At 42.6% G+C, this 24,363-nt stretch overlaps 1 protein-coding gene across 6 annotated transcripts in view; it reads left to right on the top strand.

Moving 5' to 3' along the window:
• The window catches only part of CADM2 (cell adhesion molecule 2), a 1,012,793-nt gene that overhangs the window by 805,880 nt on the left and 182,550 nt on the right, over positions 1-24,363 (top strand). For all 6 annotated transcript variants that reach the window (XM_075909639.1, XM_075909649.1, XM_075909633.1 and 3 more), the window contains 3 exons: positions 11,490-11,642; positions 15,936-16,073; positions 23,082-23,252. In XM_075909639.1, coding sequence (XP_075765754.1) covers positions 11,490-11,642; positions 15,936-16,073; positions 23,082-23,252 — 462 coding nt within the window. The remainder of the gene's footprint in view (positions 1-11,489; positions 11,643-15,935; positions 16,074-23,081; positions 23,253-24,363) is intronic.

Here is a 24,363-nt window from a genome sequence, read left to right as displayed (position 1 = left end):
AAATCTAGAAGCCTCTGTTCATTGGTTGAGCTTCAATCAGGAGGAGGGCCTATCAGGCAGTCTAGGGCTTTATATAGGAGTTAGTCAGTGACCAGGGAGCTTGTGAACAGGGGCTGTTAACAGGGAGTTAGGAAGGGGAGTGGGAAGAGGGCACGATACACTTGCTATTCTTTAAAAAATCCTTTCATTAAACTATTATCAAAAATTCCTGAGCTCTGGTAGACCTTCAGGGGTAGATTGCATCAGAGGCAAGGCTTTGAGCTGGGCCTAGTCTCAGCCTTCTAAAAAAGGCAGCCAGAGTGAACGCAGATAGCAGCGAACAAGGCAGTGGCCAATGCGGGAGTTTGTCTGGGAATTCACACTGGGAGTCTCCCGTAGTGTTTGGTGCTCTTTTCCTTGAATTTTTTTTCTTTTCTCTCTCCTGCCCTTCAATGAGGCATTTAATAAAATCTGAGAATTCTCTCAAAAGGAAGGCAGGTATGGATGGTGATAGGTCTGCCATTGTTACCTGCACAGCATGTGCTATGTTTGTCTTCCTCCCGGAAGAAAGAAGGGATTTAATCTGCACTAAGTGCAAACTGGTCACCATTTTGAAAGAGAGGACTTGAGCCCCAGATATTTACCCTACGTACCATCATAGAGGATAAAGACTTCCTTGATAGAAGGCAATGGTTAATCCTGCAGGCACAGCAGGCTGAAGAGCCAATGAGGGCAGTACAGGACAAGGAAGAGAACTGGCAGCATGAAACCTCGAGAAGAGGGAGGCAGCTAATTCAGGTATCCCCCATTCCCGTAGAGGTAAGTAACCACTTTCAGGCTCTCTCCACAGGCACTATGGTGAAGAATGCTTTGGCAGGGACCTCTCAGGGAAGAAATCAGAAGCAAACACCGTCTACTAGAGGGCATGGCATGCACATTCCTAGGGATGGGGGTTCCATGACCACCACTCCCAAAACAAGAAGACGGGTGGTGATGGTTGGGGACTCCCTCTAAGAGGGACTGAGTCATCCATCTGCCATCCAGACCTGTAATCTCAAGAAGTGTGCTGCTTATTGGGAGCTCACATTCAGGATGTGACCGAGAGTCTTCCAAAACTGATCAAACCTTCAGATCGCTACCCCTTCCTGCTTCTCCATGTAGGAACTAATGATATGGCTAAGAATAACCTTGAGCAGGTCACTGCAGATTATGTAGCGCTGGGAAGAAGGATCAAGGAATTTGAACTGCAAGTGGTGTTCTCGTCCACCCTTCCAGTTGAAGGAAAAGGTCCGGGTAGGTATCGTCAAATTGAGGAAGTAAATGCGTGGTTGCACAGGTGATGTTGGAGAGAAGGCTTTGGTTTCTTTGACCATGGGACTCTGTTCCAGGCACAAGGATTGCTAGGAAGAGATGGGATCCACCTAACCAAGAGAGGAAAGAGCATCTTTGCAAGCAGGCTTGCAAACCTAGTGAGGAGGGCTTTAAACTAGGTTGGTTGGGGGATGGTGACCAAAGCCCTGAAGTAAGTGAGGAAGCCGGCTACTGGGAAGAAACACAAGGAGGAACGAGCAACAAAGGAGGACCCCAACTTGAATGGAGACGGTAGGGTGATCAACTGGTTATCTAAGGTGTTTGTACACAAATGCGAGAAGCCTGGGAAACAAACAGGAAGAATTAGAAGCCATGGCCCAGTCAAAGAACTATGATTTGATTGGAATAATGGAGACTTGGTGGGATGACTCGCATGACTGGAGCACCATCATGGAAGGGTATAAACTGTTCAGGAAGAACAGGTGGGAGAGAAAAGGAGGAGGAGTTGCATTGTATGTAAGAGGGCAGTATGATTGCTCGGTGCTCCAGTATTTAGAGGGTGAAAAGCCTGTTGAGAGTCTATGGGTAAAGTTTAGAGGTGGAAAAACAGGGGTGATGTTGTGTTTGGTGTCTGTTATAGACTACTGGATCAGTTGGATGAGGTAGATAAGGCTTTTTTCGGACAACTGAGAGAAGCATCCAGATCACAGGCCCTGGTTCTCGTGCGGGACTCTAATCACCCTGACATCTGTTGGGAGACCAATACAGCAGTACACTGACAATCCAGGAAGTTTTTGGAAAACCTTGGGGATAACTTCTTGGTATGAGTGCTGAAGGAACTGAGCAGGGTCATGCACAGCTTGACCTGTTGCTCAGAAACAGGGAGGAACTAGTAGGGGAAGTAGAAGAGGGTGACAACCTGGAAAGCAGTGATCATGAGATGGTAGATTTCAGGATCCTGACCAAAGGAAGAAAGGAGAGTTGCAAAATACACACCCTGGATTTCAGAAGAGCAGACTTTGATTCCCTCAGAGAACTGATGGGCAGGATTCCCTGGGATGTTTACATGAAGGAGAAAGGAATTCAGGAGAGCTGGCAGTGTTTTAAAAAAGCCTTATTGAAGGCACAGGAACAAACCATCCAGATGCGCAGCAAGAAAAGCAAATATGGTAGGCGACCAGATTGGCTTACCGGGGACATCCTTGGTGAGCTTAAACACAAAAAGAAGCTTACAAGAAGTGGAAAATTGGACAGATGACTAGGGAGGAGTATAAATATATTGCTCGAGAATGCAGGGGAGTTATCAGGAAGGCGAAAGCGCAATTGGAATTGCAGCTGGCAAGGGATGTGAAGGGTAACAAGAAAGGTTTCTACAGTCATGTTAGCAATAAGAGGGTGATAAGAGAGTGTGTGGGGCCCTTACTGGATGAGGGAGGTAACCTAGTGACAGATGATGTGGGAAAGTACTCAAAGTACTTCTTTGCCTCTGTCTTCACAGACAAAGTCAGCTCCCAGACAAATGCACTAGACAGCGCAGTAGGGGAAGGAGGTGGACAGCTCTCGGTGGGCACTAAAAAGTTAGGAACTATTTAGAAAAGCTAGACATAAAGAAATCCATGGGTCCGGATTTAATGCATCTGAGGATGCTGAGGGAGTTGGCAAATGTCATTGCGGAGCTTTTGGCCAGTATCTTTGAAAACTCGTGGAGATTGGGAAAGATCCCGGATTATTGGAAAAAGGCAAATGTAGTGTCCATCTTTAAAAAAGGGAAAGATAGTCCAGGGAATTACAGACCTGTCAGCCTTACCTCAGTGCCTGGAAAAATCATTGGGGGGATCATCAAGGAATCCATTTTGAGGTACTTGGAAGAGGAGAAAGTGATCAGGAATAGTCAACATGGATTCACAAAGAGCAAGTCGTGCCTGACCAATCTGATTAGCTTCTATGATGAGGTAACTGTCTCTGTGGATAGGGGAAAGTCAGTGGATGTGATATACCTTCCCTTCAGCAAAGCTTTTGATGCCGTCTCCCACAATATTCTTGCCAGCAAGTTAAGGGAGTATGGATTCAATAAATGGACTGTAAGATGGATAGAAAGCTGGCTGGACTGTCAGGCCCAATGGATAGTGGTCAATGGCTTGATGTCACATTGGCAGTCAGTTTCTAGTGGAGGATCGGTTCTAGGGCCGGTTTTGTTCAACATTTTTATTAATGACCTAGATGAGGGGATGGATTGCACCCTCCGTGAGTTTGCAGATGACACTAAGCTAGGGGGAGAGGTAGATGTGCTGCAGGGCAGGGATAGGGTCCAGAGTGACCTGGACAGATTGAAGGATTAGGATAAAAGAAATCTGATGAGGTTCAACAAGGACAAGTGTAGAGTCCTGCACTTGGGACGGAAGATTCCCAAGCATTGTTATAGGCTGGGGACTGAATGGCTAAGTAGCAACTCTTCAGAAAAGTTATCAGGAAGATAACCTGATAACCAGGACCTGGGGATTACAGTGGATGAGAAGCTGGATATGAGTCAACAGTATGCCCTTGTAGCCATGAAAGCTAATGGCATATTAGGGCGCATTAGGAAGAGCATAGCCAGCAGATCTTGTTTAGTCTGCAGAAGAGAAGAGTGAGGGGGGATTTGATAGCAGCCTTCGTTTTCCTGAAGGGAAGTTCCAAAGAGGATGGAGAGAGGCTGTTCACAGTAGTGACGGATGGCAGAACAAGGAGCAATGGTCTCAAGTTATAGCAGGAGAGGTCTAGGTTGGGCATTAGGAAAAACTATTTCACTAGGAGGGTGGTGAAGTACTGGAATGGGTTACCTAGGGAGGTGGTGGAATCTCCATCCCTGGAGGTTTTTAAGTCTCGACTTGACAGTGCCCTGGGTTGATTTAGTTGGAATTGGTCCTGCCTTGGGCAGGGGGGTGGACTTGATGACCTCCTGAGGTCTCTTCCAGCTCTATGATTCTATGAAATGGGAAATAAGTGTTGGAAGAACTGAATGCAGGATTAAAATGGTTTTGTGAAGTAGATGACAGTAGAGGAAGATGCGAGAATTTATAGCAAAGGAACTTGGTTTGGCCTCTGGAATTTCTTCAGAGGTGTTGACCAACCCAGAAGTATTAAGTAAAGGAAGAGAATGTTAAGAGTCAGCCTGGATTGGGAGAATGTGACTGTGTGTTTACATAACAGAGCCAAGGGAGTGAGAGTGGAGGATAGAAATGGGCTAAATGAATCAACTAGGGAGTTCAGAGAGGTAAGGAATGAGAAGTGTGAGTTAAGGGCAGTAAAGAATTAGAGGTTGAATTTTATACTGGGAGATCAAAATCTTCTCAAACCCAGCACTTTGAATTGTCACTGGGGACTATTTATCAGCTCTGATACCACTGTTTATGTTATTCTCTGAATTTGATATTAATATCATTTCACAAACCTCTCTCCTGAAAGGTCAAAGAAATAGAGCCCGTTCTCCTGCAGACCAAATGCTTCCTCTGCTTGAACTATGTCTCAATTAGCCTATGAAGCTCAAATTGAAAGTCACTCCTGGTCCATTATATGTAAGTATATGTGTACACTAGTCCCCTAGTTCGAGCTAGGGAGGCTAATGTAGGCATTCGAAGTTGCAAATCAAGCCCGGGAATTAAATATCCCCTTTTTGATTTGCATCTTCCCGGCCGGTCGCCATTTTTTAAATTTACAAGTCCGAACTAACTGCCCACAGTTACACGTGTCAGGGCCCCGGTATTTCAAATTAAAGCCCTAAATCGAACTACCTGTTATTCCTCCTGCAAGAAGGTTTAACAGGTAGTTCAATTTAGGGGCTTTAATTCGAAATATCAGGTCCCTGCCGTATGTAGACACGGGCAGTTAGTCCGGACTTGTAAATTTCAAAAATGGCGACCGGCTGGGAAGATGCAAATCAAGCGTGGGATATTTAAATCCCGGGCTTGATTTGCAACTTCGAATGCCTACGTTAGCCTCCCTAATTTGAACTAGGGGGCTAGTGCACACATACCTTAATATAGTATTATGCAAAATATAACAAATTGCTCTTATAATGCATCTTCTACCTAATATATTGTAAAGTGACTTAATAGTAACACAAAAAGATTCAGTAGAAGAATTCCTCCTAGCTCAGTGATGAACGCTGGATCTTTTCCATACTTATGGTATTCATACTTAAAGGATTTACCCTTCAAAAGTAATAGACTGGAGACTTGTATGAATATATGATGTTTTCTTGGCAAGTCACAGCTACAGTGGATAAGAAAAACAACTATTAATTAGTATAAGTAAAAAAAAAAGTTAACAAATGAGTGGCCCTATGGCACCTTAACCCCAGTCTACACGAGGGAGTTATTTTGAAATAACCCCTTTATTTTGAAATAATAAGCAGAACATCCACACCACCAAGACTGTTGTTTCGAAATAGAAGGCTGGTTATTTCAAAATCTGTACTGCTGCTTTCCTGGGCAAATAAAGTTATTTCAGAATAGTTATTTCAGGAGATGTTATTTAGTTATTTCAAAATAATTTCCTAATGTAGACATACCCTTATAGACTAACAAAACAATTGATAGTATTTCCCATTATCTGAAGATGTAGGTTGTGCTCATGAAGGCTCATCTATCTATCTATCTATCTATCTATCTATCTATCTATCTATCTATCTATCTATCTATCTATCTATCTATCTATCTATCTATCTATCTATCTATCTATCTATCTATCTATCTATCTATCTATCTATCTATCTATCTATCTATCTAATTTGTTAGTCTCTAAGGTGCTACAGAACCACTTGTTTTTTGTTTTGTTTTTTAAAGTTACAGACTACTCCTCTGAGAATTTACTAGTGTAAGTGTGTGTTATCATGTATTCAAGTCTGAATACCAGTCTGCCATTTTGCATCCAAGAATTATGATTTCTTGCCATTGCATTTATTTTCTGAATCTCATCTGTTTTAATTCTGACCATCTCTGAGCTTGTCAGATTGTTCTGTAATTTTAATTTTTGCAGCTGCATATTAGGAAAAACGTGATTCCTGGGCTGCTGGGTTATGGCACATGGCCAGTTCCATTAGCCTAATAGATTCCCCTGTAATTTCACACTGTTAGAAAAAACCAGATGATCAGAATTTGCAATACATTGCTTCATTCTATGGAGCATGTTCCTTTTTTGTGCACAATTAAACATATTCCAATTTTAGTATGAACAATTAAGCATATTCCAATTTAAAAAAAGTCACTATCAAGGGGCTATAAGTGTGCATGCTAGGATCTTGAGTCTATTGTGCATTTTTTAGTGAGGTAATGGGTAAACAAATCCCATAGGGCCATGTGTGTCATCATTGAAAACCAAAGTACCCAGGGGTTTGGGATCCTAGCTCTTTAAGTTTTTCTGCAGCTTTGAATTCTTCATTGCAAAGAGCAATAAAAATGTTAGCCTTTATATGTGACTAGCTAGAAGATGAGCCTCATCAATCTAGGCTAGGGTCTGACCACAAATATCCACGCATTTGGATTTGGCTATTTCAGCCCATTGTATCTAGAAATTAAGTAACACACCCTGAAAAGACTAGAGCTGGTTAGCCAGAGTGTTTTTGTTCTCTACTTTGACTTCTGAGTGCTAACACAGCCAGTTTCAAGATTTCTCTGATAATATCATCATTCTGACCCCAGCTACCTGACAGCTACCTTCCATGAACATAAGCTGTTACTGCAACCAGATTGGAATCAAGAAACTATTTAATTGTTTAATTGGTACTCAGGACAGTGGGTGATGGACATTCCACAGGATTTGACCTAAATTATGGAGTTCACTACAGTGTTGGGTGCCTGTGATGGGACAGAGGCGCCCCGCACTCCGATCCCCCTGGAAGCTGCCTTCACGGCAACACAGGGGTCGGAGCGAGAAGCCCCAGCGCCAGCCGCACTACGAGCGGCGGCGTGCGGACAGGAGCCGGAGGCGCCGGGGACAAACCAGGCAGCCCCAGTGCGGAGCGAGCGGCGATGTGCCAGGTGCTCCCAGGGTGCGGCGGTGGCAACACACCTGCACCCGCCGAGACTTCGCCTGACGTCACACGCGGGGTGGCACCAGATGGCGGGTGCGCCGCCCCACCAGAAGTAGACCCGCGTACCGGGGTCGGAGCCTTCCCCCCGGGCCACAAGCAGCATGGGGATTTAAAAAGCCGGACACGGCTGCCTGAGGAGGAAGGACCCAAACTGCGGAGGTAAGCCCCCGCGTTGGTGAGACAGCGGGGCAGGGAGAGAAAGCAGCCCAGGGCAGGCGAAGGGAGCCTGAGGGCTGGCGCGTTACGGCAGATGCCCCGCCAGCCGGACCGGATGCCGTAAGCATTCTGAGTCCTTAGGGCCCTGGTCTGGGGTCCGTGAGAGGGGGCGGGCCCGGACCCCCCTTATCCTGCTACGGGAAGCCCGGAGACCCCTGGTGTTAAAGGGGCCCCCTGAGCCAAGAGGATAGTTGACTGGGGATGCCAGACGGCAGACCACTGGGTGAGGGAAGCACGAGACTCAGGCGGAGAGCACGGGGTGCCGGGGACGCCCCGATAGACTCCTTTACACATGGTGGAGAATGTGGGCATCGTAAGACCCCTGAACGAAGAGGGGGGGGAAGAGGGGGAAGCATTGTAGTGGCGGTGGTTTTGCCTTACCCCCCTAAGGCCAAAGGCACCAAGATGGACCCAGGAAAATGGTGAGGGACCCCGTACACCCCCTTCCTAGGAAAATGTGGGAGACGGTGAGGGAGGAGACCCAGAAAATGCTCCAATGGGGAGTGATTGAGGAGTCGCAGAGCGCATTTCGGAGCCCTATCGTATTGGTCCCAAAACCCGATGGCTCGACGTGCTTTTGCATCGACTTCCGAAAAGTCAACAGTATATCACGCTTCGACGAACTATTGGACTGACTCGGGCAAGCGCGCTACCTGTCGACCATCGACCTAAGCAAAGCAATCCCCCTCACCGCCACCTCAAGAGAGAAAACAGCCTTCTCGATGCCTTTCGGATTATACCAATTCGTTAGAATGCCGTTTGGCTTGCATGGGGCAGTAGCCACGTTTCAACGCCTAATGGATAACGTTCTGAAGGACCATCACCAGTACGCGGCCGCGTACATTGACGACATTATAGTGTACAGCGAGTCGTGGGAAGAACATCTGAGATGACTCCGGGCCATCCTGAGAACCCTGCAGGAGGCAGGGCTATCGGCCAACCCCCACAAGTGCCACTTCGGAGAGCGAGAAGTGACGTATCTAGGCTACACGGTAGGAAGGGGCCGTGTAAAACCCCTAGTCAATAAGATGAGGGCCTTACGGGAATACCCCCCTCCCAAAACAAAGAGGCAGGAGCGGCAATTTTTAGGCCTAGCCAGTTATTACCGGCGCTTTGTACCACACTTCGCATCCCTGGCCGCCCCTCTAACAGACTTGACCGGAAAAGCGTGCCCCAACAAGGTGCCATGGATGGAGGCCTGTGACCAAGCCTTCCGAACACTTAAGAGTAAGCTGACCGAAGCACCGATACTAACCCAACCGGACTTTCACAGACCCTTTATAGTGCAGACTGACGCTTCCAAGATTGGGTTGGAGGCCGTCCTGTCCCAAAGGCACGCAGAGGCAGAACATCCCGTGATCTACATAAGTCGCAAATTGTATCCACGGGAACGTAAGTACTCGACCATAGAAAAGGAAGCGCTGGCCGTAAAATGGGCAATAGAGATGATGCGATATTACCTATGGGGCAGCCAGTTCACAGTCGTGACCGACCGCGCCCCGTTATGGTGGCTGCACAATATGAAAGACACAAATCCCCGAATTATGCGATGGTATCTTTCGTAACAGACGTATGCCTTCAACGTAGCCCACCAAGCTGGGGCCACGCATGGACACACGGACTTCTTCTCCCGAAGTGACGGCCAAGAAGGAGTCATGGATCACGGGGTAAAGGGACATTTAAGGGGGGAAGTGTGTGACGGGGCAGAGGCGCCCCGCACTCCGATCCCCCTGGAAGCTGCCTTCGCGGCGACCTAGGGGTCGGAGCGAGAAGCCCCGGCGCCAGTTGCACTACGAGCGGCGGCGTGCGGGTAGGAGCCGGAGGCACCGGGGACAAACCAGGCGGCCCCAATGCGGGGCGAGCGGTGATGTGCCGGGTGCTCCCAGGCCATGGCAGCGGCAACACGCCTGCACCTGCCGAGACCACGCCTGATGTCATGCGGGGGGCGGCACCAGATGGTGGGTGCGCCGCCCCGCCGAAAGTAGACTCATGTACCGGGGGCGGAGGCCCCCCCCCCCGGCCACAAGCAGCGTTGGGATTTAAAAGGACGGACACGGCTGCCCGAGGAGGAAGGACCCAAACTGTGGAGGTAAGCCCCCGCATTGGCGAGACAGCGGGGCAGGGAGAGGAAGCAGCCCAGGGCAGGCGAAGGGAGCCTGAGGGCTGGCGCGTTACAGCAGACGCCCCGCCAGCCGGACCGGACGCCATAAGCGTTCTGAGTCCGTAGGGCCCTGGGCTGGGGTCCATTAGAGGGGGCAGGCCCGGACCCCCCTCTCCCTGCTACAGGAAGCCCGGAGACCCCTGGTGTTAAAGGGGCCCCCTGGGCCAAGAGGATAGTTGACTGGGGACACCAGACGGCAGACCACTGGGTGAGGGAAGCACGAGACTCAGGCGGAGAGCACGGGGTGCTGGGGGCGCCCCGATAGACTCCTTTACAGTGCCACATAATTACCAGTCACTTAGGGAGATATGGAAACAACTGGATAAAGAATTAGATATTGACCAAAGATTAAATGAAAATTTGTAAGGTCTAAATGAATGAATGAAGTTTATATGGGAAATCTGTAGTGAAATCAGGAGGGGATGAGAAAGCAACAAACCAGTGTCTAATATCACGTGTTTGTTGGCATCCATGTCTACCCCTCATCTCTATGTTTGTGTTCGTAGACTGCAAATGTTTCAAGAAAGGGATCTATTTATTTTATGCCTATAAATCTTGTGTGAGGCACTATCAATAGTAAATGTGGTGGAACACGTTCTGCTTTGTGTGTACATGCATAGCTCCCACTGCGGTCAATGCTCAAAGTCAAAGGGACTTTCATGTGCCTATGTGAGTTGAATTTGGCCCTCTTGAAACACATTTCAGGTTCGGAGGCAGTACTGATTATTTTGGTTGTGTAGTACTGAATTTTGAGGGATTCATCATGTTCTGTAGAATTCTAGGACTCTAGCTGGTTCTAGTTAGTAGTTGTGTTATCCTCATGATATAGAGAATAGCTTTAACATTAGGAAGATAACTTTGAGGAGCTAGTTCCTAGATTGTAAGGAATGTCAAATTAGCATTGTCAAACTCTCTGGGAGTTATTCTGAAGTTATTTCATTTCAGCGCTTCCAATATCTGACTCCAAACATTTTCAGGATATAGTGACTATAAAGAAATAAGATTACAGGTGCCAGATGCCAGCTCCTATATCTAACAAGTCCAGGTGCCTTTACCTCCCAGTGTGTATTATGAATGTTTTTTCCATGATAGTATGCATTTCTAATCTTTCTTTTTCTTTGATATAAATGCTGTATCACGTTGATTCACTACAAGACGACACATGGCGGTTATACTATTATGCGCAAAAAATGGATTTATGTGATTGGGTGTTAGAAGACCAGTTAATGGGATATGGTTGCCAGCCAGTAATGATTGCTAAAAAGCGTAGCTGAAATACAGTGCTGTATCCTCTACTTACTGTATAACTAGGCTGTGTAAATTAAGGTAGTTGCCATCTAGGATTATCTTTCTGTCTTGGAAAATGTTCTGAAAGGAAATCCTTTCTAAAAATACATTAACTGGTCAAATAAATGAAATGCTCATATTTTGAAACAAATGTTTTCTGTATATTTATTTGATATACATATGAATTAGTTACCTTATACAGCTTTTGAGACTTGTTTTATACAGTGTAATTCATATTGGTCACATTTTGATTTTCATCTGAGTTTGAGACTACCCAAAAACTGTTGAAATATTTGAATTCCCTGAAAGGAAAAAAATTTAATCTATATTTAACCTGCTCTATGTCTCCTTACGATAGATTTGTAATTAAAAATGTTCATGAGACTTTTACATTTAAACCTGTTGAATAATGTACTGTACTGCGTTAATGTAATATTTTATATCTTTAACACATGTGTTTTCCAGCCCTGAGGGACAACAGGATTGAGCTGGTTCGAGCTTCCTGGCATGAACTGAGCATCAGTGTCAGTGATGTGTCTCTGTCAGATGAAGGGCAATACACCTGTTCTTTATTTACTATGCCTGTCAAAACTTCCAAGGCTTTCCTTACTGTTCTGGGTAAGTATAGCTGGCTAAGAATACCAAAGTGAAATGAGTTAAGAGATGATTTTTTAGGCTTCTTAAGCCTCAGTAAATATTTCTAGTGTCAACTTTCAGAAAACTTAGGAGAAGTATGTAAAACACCCACTCTTGCTTTCACTGAAGATTGCTTGATGAAACCATACCTAGGAATAGCAAGCTCCTTAACGTGTGTGATGTGGCAGGATCATGAATTACAGTGCACATGAATGCTTCGTAAAATGGACATAACCTCTATAACCCACGTACCAAAAGGGTTAACAGGGTGCATGTGTTCATCTTCTAACAATGTACTGTATAGGGCAAAGGAGACAAAATCAGAGAGTATGAAATCAAAAAGGAAAGGGCTTTAAGGGACTCATAGTTTTGTCTTAGCTATGCATTTTCCTGGCTCGTTCTATTTTCTTTTTTTCCCTACAAAGTTCATATTTTCACTGGGCTTGCTTCTTTGATGTTTCATCCTCTAAATGTTCTGCTGTTTTCCCCAAAGGCCAGTCGGTCACTCTCTCTCACTCACACACACACACACACACACTCAATCTAGATGCCTGGATCTGGCCCATGAGGCTCAGGGACCCTTCCAGCACTGGGGAGCCCACACTGGTGCTCCTGCCCTCCCCCTCCTGCTCCACTGCAGAGCTGAAGCACACAAAACCTACTAGGCTGGGCCCCCTAGACTCTGGGGGAATATGAGGAGTAACCTTCTCCTTCTCAGTCAGGGGCCATGTCAGTGAGGGGTTTGATTTGTTTTGTTTTGTTTTATGCTTCTCACTTATGCGCAGTCCCCAAATGATTTTTCTGAGAGTCAGCAGCCCCTAACCGAAAGAGGTTCCCCGCCCCTGAAGTAGATTCGTATAGATGCCCAAGCTTTATGTGATTCTGTCAATGTCAGTAGCCTAATCAGCTAAAATTTGTGGTGTTCACTGTAACACATTTGCATGCCTAAAATCTTTACGCTTTTAAAGATTGATTTTTTTTATTTTATTTTGTTTTGCTTTTTATATATAGAAAAGCAGACAGTTGAATTTAATAGGACTAATACAAGATGTTCCCTTTGCTGGCAATATTAAAGTTAAACCACTCAAGGAATTGATTTTGTGCATAGGATATGAAGTACAGATACTCTGTGAATCCCACTGAGTCTGTTTTGCAAAAATCTTCTCAAGTTTGCTATCAAGGACAAAAATATCCACTCAAAGCAGAATATTTGGGGATAACAACTGCCTAAGGGTTAATTTTTTTCTGTTGAGTCATCTCAAGATCCAAAGAATAGGTGATTAGTCAAATTTAAACTATTAAATGACAGTGAGACACAGAAAAAGGGTATTTCAAAGTTAAAAAAAATAAACCCAAGACATCTAACCAGTAGCTTCTAATCAAGGTAGCTTGCTCTTTTAAGGTCTATTTAGTTCTATTTTTTGTTTGGTTGTGAGGGATTTTTTATTATTATTATTTTTACATGATTGCTTTCCAACATCATCTGTTTTCTTTCTAACAAAAAGACAGCAGAAAGGTTTCAGAAGCATCTGTCTTACTATAATTTCATGTAATTGTCTATTAGAAACTCATATTTAAAATTCTAAATATGACCCTACATAAGAGTAATTTTTTATTTGAAATTGAGTCCATGCATTTTTAACAGAGAAATATTTCTGCATATAAATAATCTTTCTAGTTACTGGTCTGATTTGGATTAGAAGATTTTAATGTAGATGGATTATTAAAGATGCCATTTCATGCCCTAAAAAGTGGGAGTTGTTTTATTACAGAAACTATATTTGATTGGTGCTGTTGCTTTTGTCTGGACTACTGTTTAATTAGGTACTGGGTTTATCAGTTTCTTTTGGCAAAGGAAAGATATGAACAAATCACATTGCTAAATGCAGACCACAAAATGGAATTTCAGTGACTTATCCTTTTTTCCTGGAATAAAAATCCATGAATTAATTGAAACTTTTGAAATGTAAAGGGTAAACCTAATCATAAAATGAGAGCTTTTAGAAACTGTGGTATGACACATCTTCTCAAAATAAGACCTTTCTATGTGTTACTAAGCCAGTCATTGACAATAACTAAATATTCTCAATTTCATTTACAGCTCTATATTTTAGGTCTCCCTCCAATCCTCAAAACATAATCTTTCTCATCCCTAATATTCTGTGTATGATGATTAATTGGCATAGACCCTGATCCAAAGCTCACTGAGTCAATGGAAGGATTTCTATGAATTCTGTGTGCTTTGGACTGGGCACATTATTTTACTACAGGCAGTCCCCGAGTTACGCGGATCCGACTTATGTCGGATCCGCAGTTACGAACGGGGATTTCTCGCCCCGGAGAACTAGAGCAGCGGGACGCCTGGTCCCGCTGCCCGCCTTCTCCGGGGCGAGAAAAGCTGCTCCCCGTCTCCCTGGTCTGCTGGTGGAGCCAGCAGACCAGAGAGACGGAAGCAAAGCGGCGGAGCACCGGGGGCCGGACCCGCAGCCGCTTCCAGATCAGCTGGAAGCGGCGCGGGTCTGGCCGGGTGCTCCGCCGCTTTGTTCAGCGTCTGCCTGGTCTGCAGACCAGGCAGACGCTGAACAAAGCAGCGGAGCACCCGGGGCCGGACCCGCGACCGCTTCCAGATCAGCTGGAAGCGGCGCGGGTCCGGCCGGGTGCTCCGCTGCTCTGTTCAGCGTCTCCCTGGTCAGCAGACCAGGGAGACGTGGAGCAAAGCGGGGGGCCTGTGGTAGAGCAGGTGGGGCACTGCCGGTTGGCGCTACTGGACCAACCCGGCAGCACCCCAGCTGCTCTGCCCCAGGCGTCCTGATTCAGCTGCTGATCAGTTTCAGCAGTGGCTGAATCAGGATGCCTGGGGCAGAGCAGCTGGGGTGCTGCTGGGTTGGTCCAGTACCTCCGAGGAGCGGCCGCGCTACTGGACCAAGCCAGCAGCACCCGAGCTGCTCTGCCCCAGGCGTCCCAAAGTCAGCCGCTGCTGAAATTGACCAGCGGCTGACTACAGGAAGCCCGAGGCAGAGTTGCTCTGCCCTGGGCTTCCTGGAATCAGCTGCTGATCAGTTTCAGCAGCAGCTGACTTGGGGATGCCTGGTGTTCTTACCTTGAATCTGTATGTAAGTGGAACTGGTGTCCAGATTCAGCGGCTGTTGAAACTGATCAGTTTCAGCAGTGGCTGATGCCAGTTCCAACTTACATACAGATTCAACTTAAGAACAAACCTATAGTCCCTATCTTGTACGTAACCCGGGGACTGCCTGTATATATTTTAGAAATGTGCATCTGATCTGTGAGTCTGTTTGTTCAAGAACTCTGCCTAAACGTTAAGAGCTAGGACCACCAAATTGGCAGTAGCTTCCTCCTGTCATAACTTAAAGCAAGGCCAGTATAATGGGATGTTTGTGAAATGTGTTTGTTTCTCATAAAATGGAAAAGGAGAGGTCTGGTAAGAGGGACAGTTATTGTGCAGGACAACCAGCAAGGGGACTGGGACAACTATAACCCCATTGGGGCAGCAGGGACTAGGAGTGGAGAAAGGATCAACTATCAACTATATATTTCAGAGAGTTTGTCTTTTTGTGTCTGTCTCCCCCAGCTTGGGGATATGCACCCCGTCCCCCAGCTGCAGCGGACATGGACGGATGCTTTTCATCTGGCCCCCTGCTGCAATGAGAGATAGCTGGGGCTGTTTCCTTTACCCTGGGCAGCCTACATACTTAACCCCTCATCCCTAGCCCCACCCTGAAAAATGATTTAAATGAAGAAAAACAAAACTTATTTTGTAGGGGTAGGAGTCCTGGAATTCATGCTGGAACTGTCTGTTGAAATACATCTGAATCAATTTGTTGTCTCATTTTAACAAGAGTAGTTAATATTTTTCACACCTCCCACTCAAAATAATCTGCTTTAAAATGCAGCTATCCTTTATATGTCTAGCAATAGGAAATCAACTTAAATTTGAACATAACGTGTGAGACAAGCTAGCTTGGTTTAAAATGAACATTAAAACCTGTTCATTTTCGTAAATTAAAATTTAGCATGATTCTGAGTCACTGGTCAATTTAAAATAGGAAATAGAATTCAGTGACACTTGTTGATAGGCCTGTCAATCATAAAGTGAATAAACCTATCTGTTAATTACTTTACCTATAATGCTAAGATTGTTTTGAAAATTGACCTATAATAGGTTAACCTTATCAACTGATAACTCTGATCAAAAAGTTTATAGTAGCTGATTGGCAACATGCTGTATCTTTTATTTGCTTGATTATTTTCTAGGTGTTCCTGAGAAGCCACAAATTAGTGGATTCATTTCACCTGTTATGGAGGGAGAGAGGATGCAGCTAACCTGCAAGACCTCTGGTAGCAAACCAGCAGCTGATATGAGATGGTTCAAGAATGATAAAGAGATTAAAGGTATTGAAAAGCAATTGCATGTAATTGTGTGTCAACATCAAAACTAAAGTATTTAATGGGCTAGACTAGGATTGCTTGCTTGTATTATTTCCATTTTATAAAAGAATGGTCATTATCTAAATGTGCAAGAATCAATTATACTCTGAAAATGTGAAAGAATTGATCAACATTTATCGTGATACCTATATGATTGTTTTTATATGTTACAAACTATAACTTTTAATTATAATAGTGATCTTAAGATCATAATATTACCTTAATTGAGATGATCATAAAATGCTTTACAACAGTCTTTTGCAGCAGGAAAATGTCTTTCTCAGTACCCCTGCTATTTTGCCATTTGTTCCACTTTTTTTCTGTCCCCAGAAAACTGGTATTGATTTTTAATAATGTTCATCCAGTATGCTAAAAGATCAGGTCCATGAGTTGTCAGAATTGTGACTGTTTCTTTATAGCTTTTGTTTTAAAACCATTCCTTTAGTATCCATGTATCTCTTCCACTTGTGTAGTAGTATAGTTTGTGTTAGGGAATCAAAAAGCTTCTTTGAGTAAAGTTATGGTGGTAGTAAGAGAAACAGTTCATCTTTCTTCCGTATCCACCAACACAGAGCAATACATAATAAAACAAATACTAATATACAAAAATAATAGCATGGTTGGTATTCACAGAAATGCTTCTTTTAAATGTACCGGTCTTGAGATGTTTCCAATTTAAAATCAGAAAAGTGGATTGGAAAGGAGCAAGGACTTTGGGCTCAAATAGACTAAAATAAATTGGAGTTGCTGTGGTCAAGTGAGTTGTGAAACAGGAAAACAAAGTGGAGTCTTTCATCCTGCTGGAAGGTAGAGGAAAATACCAAAAGAAAAGTAGTACCTTGTGCAATACAGAGGATATAATTTACATGCTGTACTATGCCAGCAAAGCTGTTATTCAAAAGAGATGTCAAAGTGAATGTATGCAAGAAGTTCTATCAAAAGATGGAAAATAAACTTAGGTAGTGACAGTATCCTAAATGAACTACTGGTATAAGCAGATATATCAGCAAGAGCAACTCAAGGCACCAGGTTTAAAAAAAAGTTACATCTATCAGGCTTCCACAATAATTATGCCGTTCCTGTTGAAATGTAATAGCAAAGCAGACAATTTAGGGATTTCAGTCTTAACATACAACTTTCTGAGAAGTTACTAAGAGATGGACATAGGAAAGAAAACTCGGTAGAATGGATGAAGTAAAGGTTTAAAGAGAAGAGAAATAGGAGGTGAAGAAGATACAAATGAGGGAAAAGCCTTTAGTTTTCTAGGTCTTCTGAAGAGCACAGTGCCATTGTCATGAAGGTTACAAATAAAATAACCTAACTAGCTTGCAATGGCATCAGCAGAAGGAACATTAACTTTTGTGCACTGGAAAAGGTGAAATGATAAATCTGAGAAAATAGATATGAAATGTTATGCTAATGTATCTGACATTAAAGGTTAGAAGTTCTGCTGTCTAGCACCAGTAAATTCAATTGTGTTACAGTATATTATACATGGTGGAAAAGAATGTGAAAAGTGAATACATTCAGTTCAGAGTAGGAATGGGGGTGGGGAGGAGGAGGAGGGAAAAGCCAGGCTAAAATTTTGCTTGCATTTCTCTTAGCAGAAAGAAGGAATCATCATCTAGTAAGAGAGAACTGTTTTAACAGGCTCAATGTCAAGAATGGTGTTATGCTTATAGGAAGCACATGGGATCTTTTTCAGGGGGATAAGACAACATGCTGCATTTATTGACAATATAACAAAGTAGTGTGTGCATGCACGCACACACACACACACTGATGGAATAGTTACTAGTCTATTGCTTGGCCCAACCTATTGGCCAGATAGGTCAGGTGCAAGGTAGAAGCTGGATTCATGTCATTCTAGACTGATGCCCCTCCTGGTCTTGATCTTAGCAGGACAGAACCCGAAGAACCATACAAGACACCACATCCTTTATAGGACTTTCCTTCCATGGAAGTCTGTGCATTTTGCCTCATCAGGCCTTAGTCAGTCATTCAGCATCAAAATCAGTCTTCCTACGATGTGCTTATTGGGAAGAAGTTGTTCTCACAGACATCTGATACCAGTACGTTGACGACCGCTCGGGGGCGTTGTCCTTCCATCAAAAATTGTGATTGGTTCCGTATCAAGGGGTTCATGCCTCTAGCTTCAGGGTTTGTCAGTCTGCCCTGGTAGTCTGCGTCTTCCGTGTGCTTTGATTATTATTTGGTGCTTCTGAGTCTCCAGCCCTTCCTCTGACCATCTGAGCATGCAGTGGCCTTCACACTTATCTCTCCTAAAAAATTCTCTCTCATTCACATAAACAGTATATTTACAGAATTGCATCATGGAACAAAGGGATACTTCTAAAACACTTTAACAAAGTTACAATGTCTTTCAACATTAAACTTCTTTTAACTACTACAAGGCCTTATCTAACACTAATATCACTATGTATTACAATATTCCATCCCTTTACTTTAACATGCTAACATCTAATAAAGCCTGTCTGCAGCCTACCTCTTATATTTAAGTTTAATCCAAACCTTTGCTATAACATACATTTATTACAACTGATTTATTAGTTACAAAATTCCAATTCCAGTGCTACAATGGGAGAAGCTGAGTGTGAATCGTGACATTCCATATTTTAACATTCGGCATCTGATACATGCATCCATATTAGCACAGGGATGTGAGGTATGCCTTTCTGATCCTTTTTTATTCCTACGTGTACAAGTAATATTGCTGACTGTGGCATCCCTAAATTGAGCTTATTTAGAGCTACAAATATATAAAAAAGAAAATACACAATACTTTATTTCTAGTGTAATTTATTACACACTGTTTTGAAAATGTAACCTTAAATGTAGTTTGTTTTTTGAGAAATATCTTCAGATGATTTTCCTTTTTTTTTCTTGTGTGGAAAAAGTAAATTAATATTTTTGCAACTGAATGGCAATTTAAAATGAAGCTGTTAATTTTAATATGTGCAATAAGATCAGAAATGTGGTAATTTTTTTGTCTTGACAAAATTCCAGTGAAAGTAGAGTTTAATCTTTTCAGATTAATGCATGGATAAAGCAAAACTAGTTGAAAAATATCCAGAAGCTATTAATACCAATTTTATCCAGTTAAAATATAGAAAAAATATTTTCACTACATATATGGGAACATATAATTTTAAATAACCATGGAGTGATAAATAAACACGTTTCTATTATTTTCCTCCACAGAGACCAATAATACGGAGCTACGAAAAAAGTGTTAACCAGTCAGAGTGCATGTGCAAATGCATCCTGATTGGTTGCAGTGAGTTCCAGGAAAACTTTTTCCATGGAAGGCTTTTTTCTTGACTTTAAGCTTCAATTCTTGAATTAATGTGATTCTCAGAAAGAAAGAGAGAAAAAATCTGTCACTTGAAAAACATTTGGCTGTTACTGAATAACATATCAGTATTTTATATGATCCAGATATTCAGAGTTTATATAAAAGTACGTACAATGACTTTTCAGTGACGATTTAAAGTCAAGAATTTCAAAAAACAGGCACGTAAAATGCTCCTAAAGAAGTGCTCTCCATTTTTTCAAATGAGCTTGCTATCCAGAATCCGCCCGTTGAAGTGAATACATCTGATGCCTAGGAGCTATCCAACCTGCACTTAACTTGAAACTGCTGGGTGCTTAGCACTTTTAAAAATGAATCTGTTTATTCAAGTGCTTAAAGTTAAACTTAGAACACAAAATGTAGGTACTTTTAAAATCTAGGATAAAATATTTTCTTATTTTATGAATGTAATAACATTGGTTTAGCCACAGTCAATATTTTCCTCGGCTTTGTGTTCCATACATTTTGATAGTCACCTTAGGAAAAATTGAAATCATCTTAATGCTTAGCAACCAGCAGGAAGAAAAATGTAAGCGTGTAGAAGAAAATTATTTCTGAGGCAAAAATCAGAATTACTTAACTACCTGGATTCTTACATTATCTGAAGTGCATGAAAAGCCCATCTTTCTGATTCCGTAGATATTTGTAATCTAAAAAGATGTAGCTTATTACATTTTATATCTGCTTTCTAAAATTGACTTTTCATGGAAATTTTATTTAGGTCATCTTCCTCTCCCTAATGGGATTTTACAATGATTTGTAGAACTGAAACCTCTTGCATTTTCCTTTCCTTTGATTAGGAAATAGAGGACACATGCAATCTCAGTAGTACATTTCCTTATAAAAATTCATTTTAAGGCCTTCATTAGCCCAAATCAATATGGCCAGGTTGCTGTTTTGCTGAAATAAACACAAATCAATGAGCAATATAAATAGATGTGTACAAAATAAAATAAATTCAAAAAGTTTATAAGTGGCTCTCCCATTAACTTCTGTACATAATAACTTTTAAAGTTAAACACCTCATCTGTTGATTCTTATGTTTCGTCCTCATTTATGCATCCATCATATATACAAGGCCCCAGAGGTCTTGAAATGAGTTGTGTAGGGAGTGCTATGCACCCCCTGACCTGAAGTCATTTCCGTTATACACAGGGTTTAGAGATGACTTGAAGTCATTTCCATTATACACAGGGTGTCTGTTGGCACCTCCACTATAAAAATTGTGCCAGTACCCCTGCCCATTACAGAGAGAAGCTAAGGGTTCACAACTATGTGAAGTCAATTGAAATTGCAAGTGCACAGCATCCTAGAGAATGTCTGTACAACAGCTGGACATGAACATCTCAGCCATAGTAGAAAGACTTGTTCCAGCAGGGCTACAGATTGCACACTAAAAATGGCTAGGTGGGGTTGGTAGGCTTGAGATTGAATGTTCCAGCCCAAGCAGTAGCATCTACACTGTTATTTTTTTAATGTACTAGTTTATACTCTGCTAATGTGACTCAGGCCCAAATGGGAGGCATGGTCCCAGGTACAGAAGAGATGAACACTCAGGGTACGTCTAGACTATGCTGTATTTTTGAAAGAGGATATGCAAGTTCCGTGGGGATTTGCATATCTTCCGATCTCTCTTTCAAAATCAGGTCTTTCGAAAGAGAAAGTAGTCCGGATGCATTTTTTTGGGGAGGGGAAAAAAAACCCTTTTTCGAAAAACCATGTAAACTTCATTTTTAAAGAAAGAGTGGTGTTTAGAAAAAGTGTTTTTTCCCCCAAATAAATGCATCCAGACTACTTTCACTTTCAAAAGACCCACTTTCGAAAGTGAGATTGGAAGAAGATATGCAAATTCTCATGGAATTTGCATATCCTGTTTCGAAAATACAACATAGTCTAAATGTACTCTCAGAGCCCAAACTGAAACTATGTGGGGTTACTAATATACTTGTATCACATATCTATAACAGACTAGATACCTAGACTTCAAAATTTTTACTGTAAGTAACTCTATAAAGTGCTTTAAAAATGTGTTTTTCTAGTGGACTTCAGTGGAAGTTTATTTCTAATTGGGATGTATATATATTCATGGTAATGAGGAGATGCAAGGTATTCTTGCCTTTCAGTTGATTTTGGTTTAGTTCATTGCAGATTTAATTGATTGTAGATGTCCAGCCATCAGTTCCAGTTCAAAAGCTAAACTGGCTTAAACAAAATTCTTGCTTATTCTCCTACCCTTTCCCTCCTATACTCCTTTCTTGATGTCTGAAGATCACTACCATCATCCATGTAACTCGGGCATATAAGATCAGCATCATCTTCAATATGGATCTCTCTATATGTCCTCAGATTATGTCCATAGTCAAGCTGGAAGGGCATACCAAGTGGGGTCCTGCAGGGATCAATTCTGGGACCAATTCTATTCAATAACCTCATCAATTATTTAGATAAAGGAGCAGTGAGTATACTTACAGAGTTAGTGACTTATACCAAGCTGGGAGGGATTGCAAGTGCTTTAAAGGGTACAATTAAAATTCAAAATGATCTGGGCAACCTGAATAAATGGTCTGAAATAAATAGGATTCCAATCAATAAGGACAAATGCAAAACTACTCCACTTGGGAAGGAACAATCAGTTGCACACACTGATGGGAAACAATTGCAAAAGATTTGATGATCATAGTAAATGAGAAGCCCAAAATGAGTCAACAATGTAACAGTTGAAGAAAAAAAGAAAAAGCTAATTCTGATATGTTTTAGCAAAAGAGTTGTAAGCAATACACAAGAAGAAATCATTATGCCACTGATTAGCTTCCCCTGGAGTACTGAGTCCACATTTAAGGAAAGATATGGACAAATTAGAGAATGTCCAGAGAAGAGCAACAAAAATGATTAAATATTTAGAAAACATGGACCATGAGGGAAGAGTGGAATAAATGGGTCTGTTTAGAGACAGTAGAAGAGAAGACATGATAACAGTTTTCAAGTACATAAAAGATTGTTAAAAGTAGAAGGAAGAAAAATTATTCTCCTTGACCTCTGATGATATGACACAAAGCAATGGGATTAAATTTCAGCAATGGCAGTTTAGGTTGGACATTAGGAAGAACTTCCTGTGAGGTTGGTTAAGCACTGGAATAAATTGCCTAGGGAGGCCGTGGAATCTCCATCACTGGAGATTTTTAGAAGCAGGACAGCCAAACATCTGTCAGTGGATGATCTGGATAATACTTAGTCCTGCTATGAGATCAGGGAGCTAGATGACCTCTCAAAGTCACTTCCAGTCCTGTGAGTCTGTGATCGATCTTACAATTTCATCCTGCATGGCCTCCTTGAAATACAACCGTTCCTATTAATCACAACAAGTAAAAATCTTGTGTGTAGGCTCTCATCAGTTGATTTTGAAATTGCTTTTCCTAAATGCGTATTTGGCAATGGCAGTATTGGTTCAGACAAAAAATGGAATATCTGGCTATAAAATGTAGAGGTGTTTAAAGCAAATAGGTGAACCATTTTTAAAAATCAGTTTGCTATACACTAGAGCCTCCTAATTTGCCTTGTGCTCCTTGAACATCATTAAGATAAAATTGTTTCTCTTGCAGATGTAAAATATTTAAAGGAAGAGGATGAAAATCGCAGAACATTCACTGTTAGCAGCACGCTGGATTTCCGAGTGGATCGGAGTGATGATGGTGCCGTTTTAAGTTGCAGAGTAGACCATGAGTCCCTAAATTCTACACCTCAGATAGCAATGCAGGTTCTAGAAATACACTGTAAGTAATACATAATCTACTATATATCTGAAAAAGTTTGTGCATCTGTCTGGTCTTCCTATCTGTGTTTCTCTCTGTGAGTCTATTTGTTCAAGAACTCATCCTAAACATTAAGAACCAGGGCCACCAAATTTGGTATGTAGCTTCCTCTTATCATAACCTAAGTAAGCAAAGGGTTTGGTTGTGCCTATCAATGGGATGTGCATGGAATGTGATTTGTTCCTCATTAAACAGAAAGGTAGGGGTGTGAGAGCAGAGACAGTTATATTCCTGAGGTACCACAGGAGGGTAACAAACACCCCAACCCCTGAGGAAGCAGCCAGGCAGTGTGACCTTCTGCTCACAAACAGAGAGGAACTAATAGGGGAAGTAGAGGTGGGTGACAACCTGGGAAGCAGTGAACATGAGATGGTAGATTTCAGGATCCTGACCAAAGGAAGAAAAGAGAGTAGTAAAATACACAACTTGTACTTCAAAAAAGCAGATTTTGACTTCCTCTGGGTATGTCTACACTACCACCCTAGTTCGAACTAGGGTGGTAGTGTAGACATACCCTCAGAGATCTGATGGGCAGAATCCCCTGAGATGCTAACATGAAGGGAAAAGGAGTCCAGGACAGCTGGCAGTTTTTTAAAGAAGCCTTATTGAAGGCACAGAAAGAAACCATCCTGATGCGTAGCAAGAGAGGCAAACATGGTAGGAGACCGGATTGGCTTACAGGGGAAATCCTTGGTGAACTTAAGCACAAAAAGGAAGCTTACAAAAAGTGGAAACATGGACAAATGACCAGGGAGGGGTTTAAATATATAGCTCGAGAATGCCAGGGGGTTATCAGGAAGGCCAAAGCGCAAATGGAATTGCGACTGGCTAAGGATATGAAGGATAACAAGAAAGATTTCTACAGGCATGTTAACAAGAAGGTGATCAGAGAGGCTGTGCGGCCTCTACTGGACGAAGGAGGTAACCTAGGCTGTGTCCAGACTCAGGGGTTTTTTCGAAAAAAGTAGCCTTTTTTCGAAAATACTTCCCCTGCGTCCAGACTCAAGCCGCGTTCTTTCGAAATTAATTCGAAAGAACGCGGCTTTTCTTTCGATGGCGGTAAACCTCAATT

This window comes from Pelodiscus sinensis, chromosome 1 (genome assembly GCF_049634645.1).
Source record: "Pelodiscus sinensis isolate JC-2024 chromosome 1, ASM4963464v1, whole genome shotgun sequence".
Taxonomy (NCBI): domain Eukaryota; kingdom Metazoa; phylum Chordata; order Testudines; family Trionychidae; genus Pelodiscus; species Pelodiscus sinensis.
This window is presented reverse-complemented; position numbering and strand designations above follow the sequence as displayed.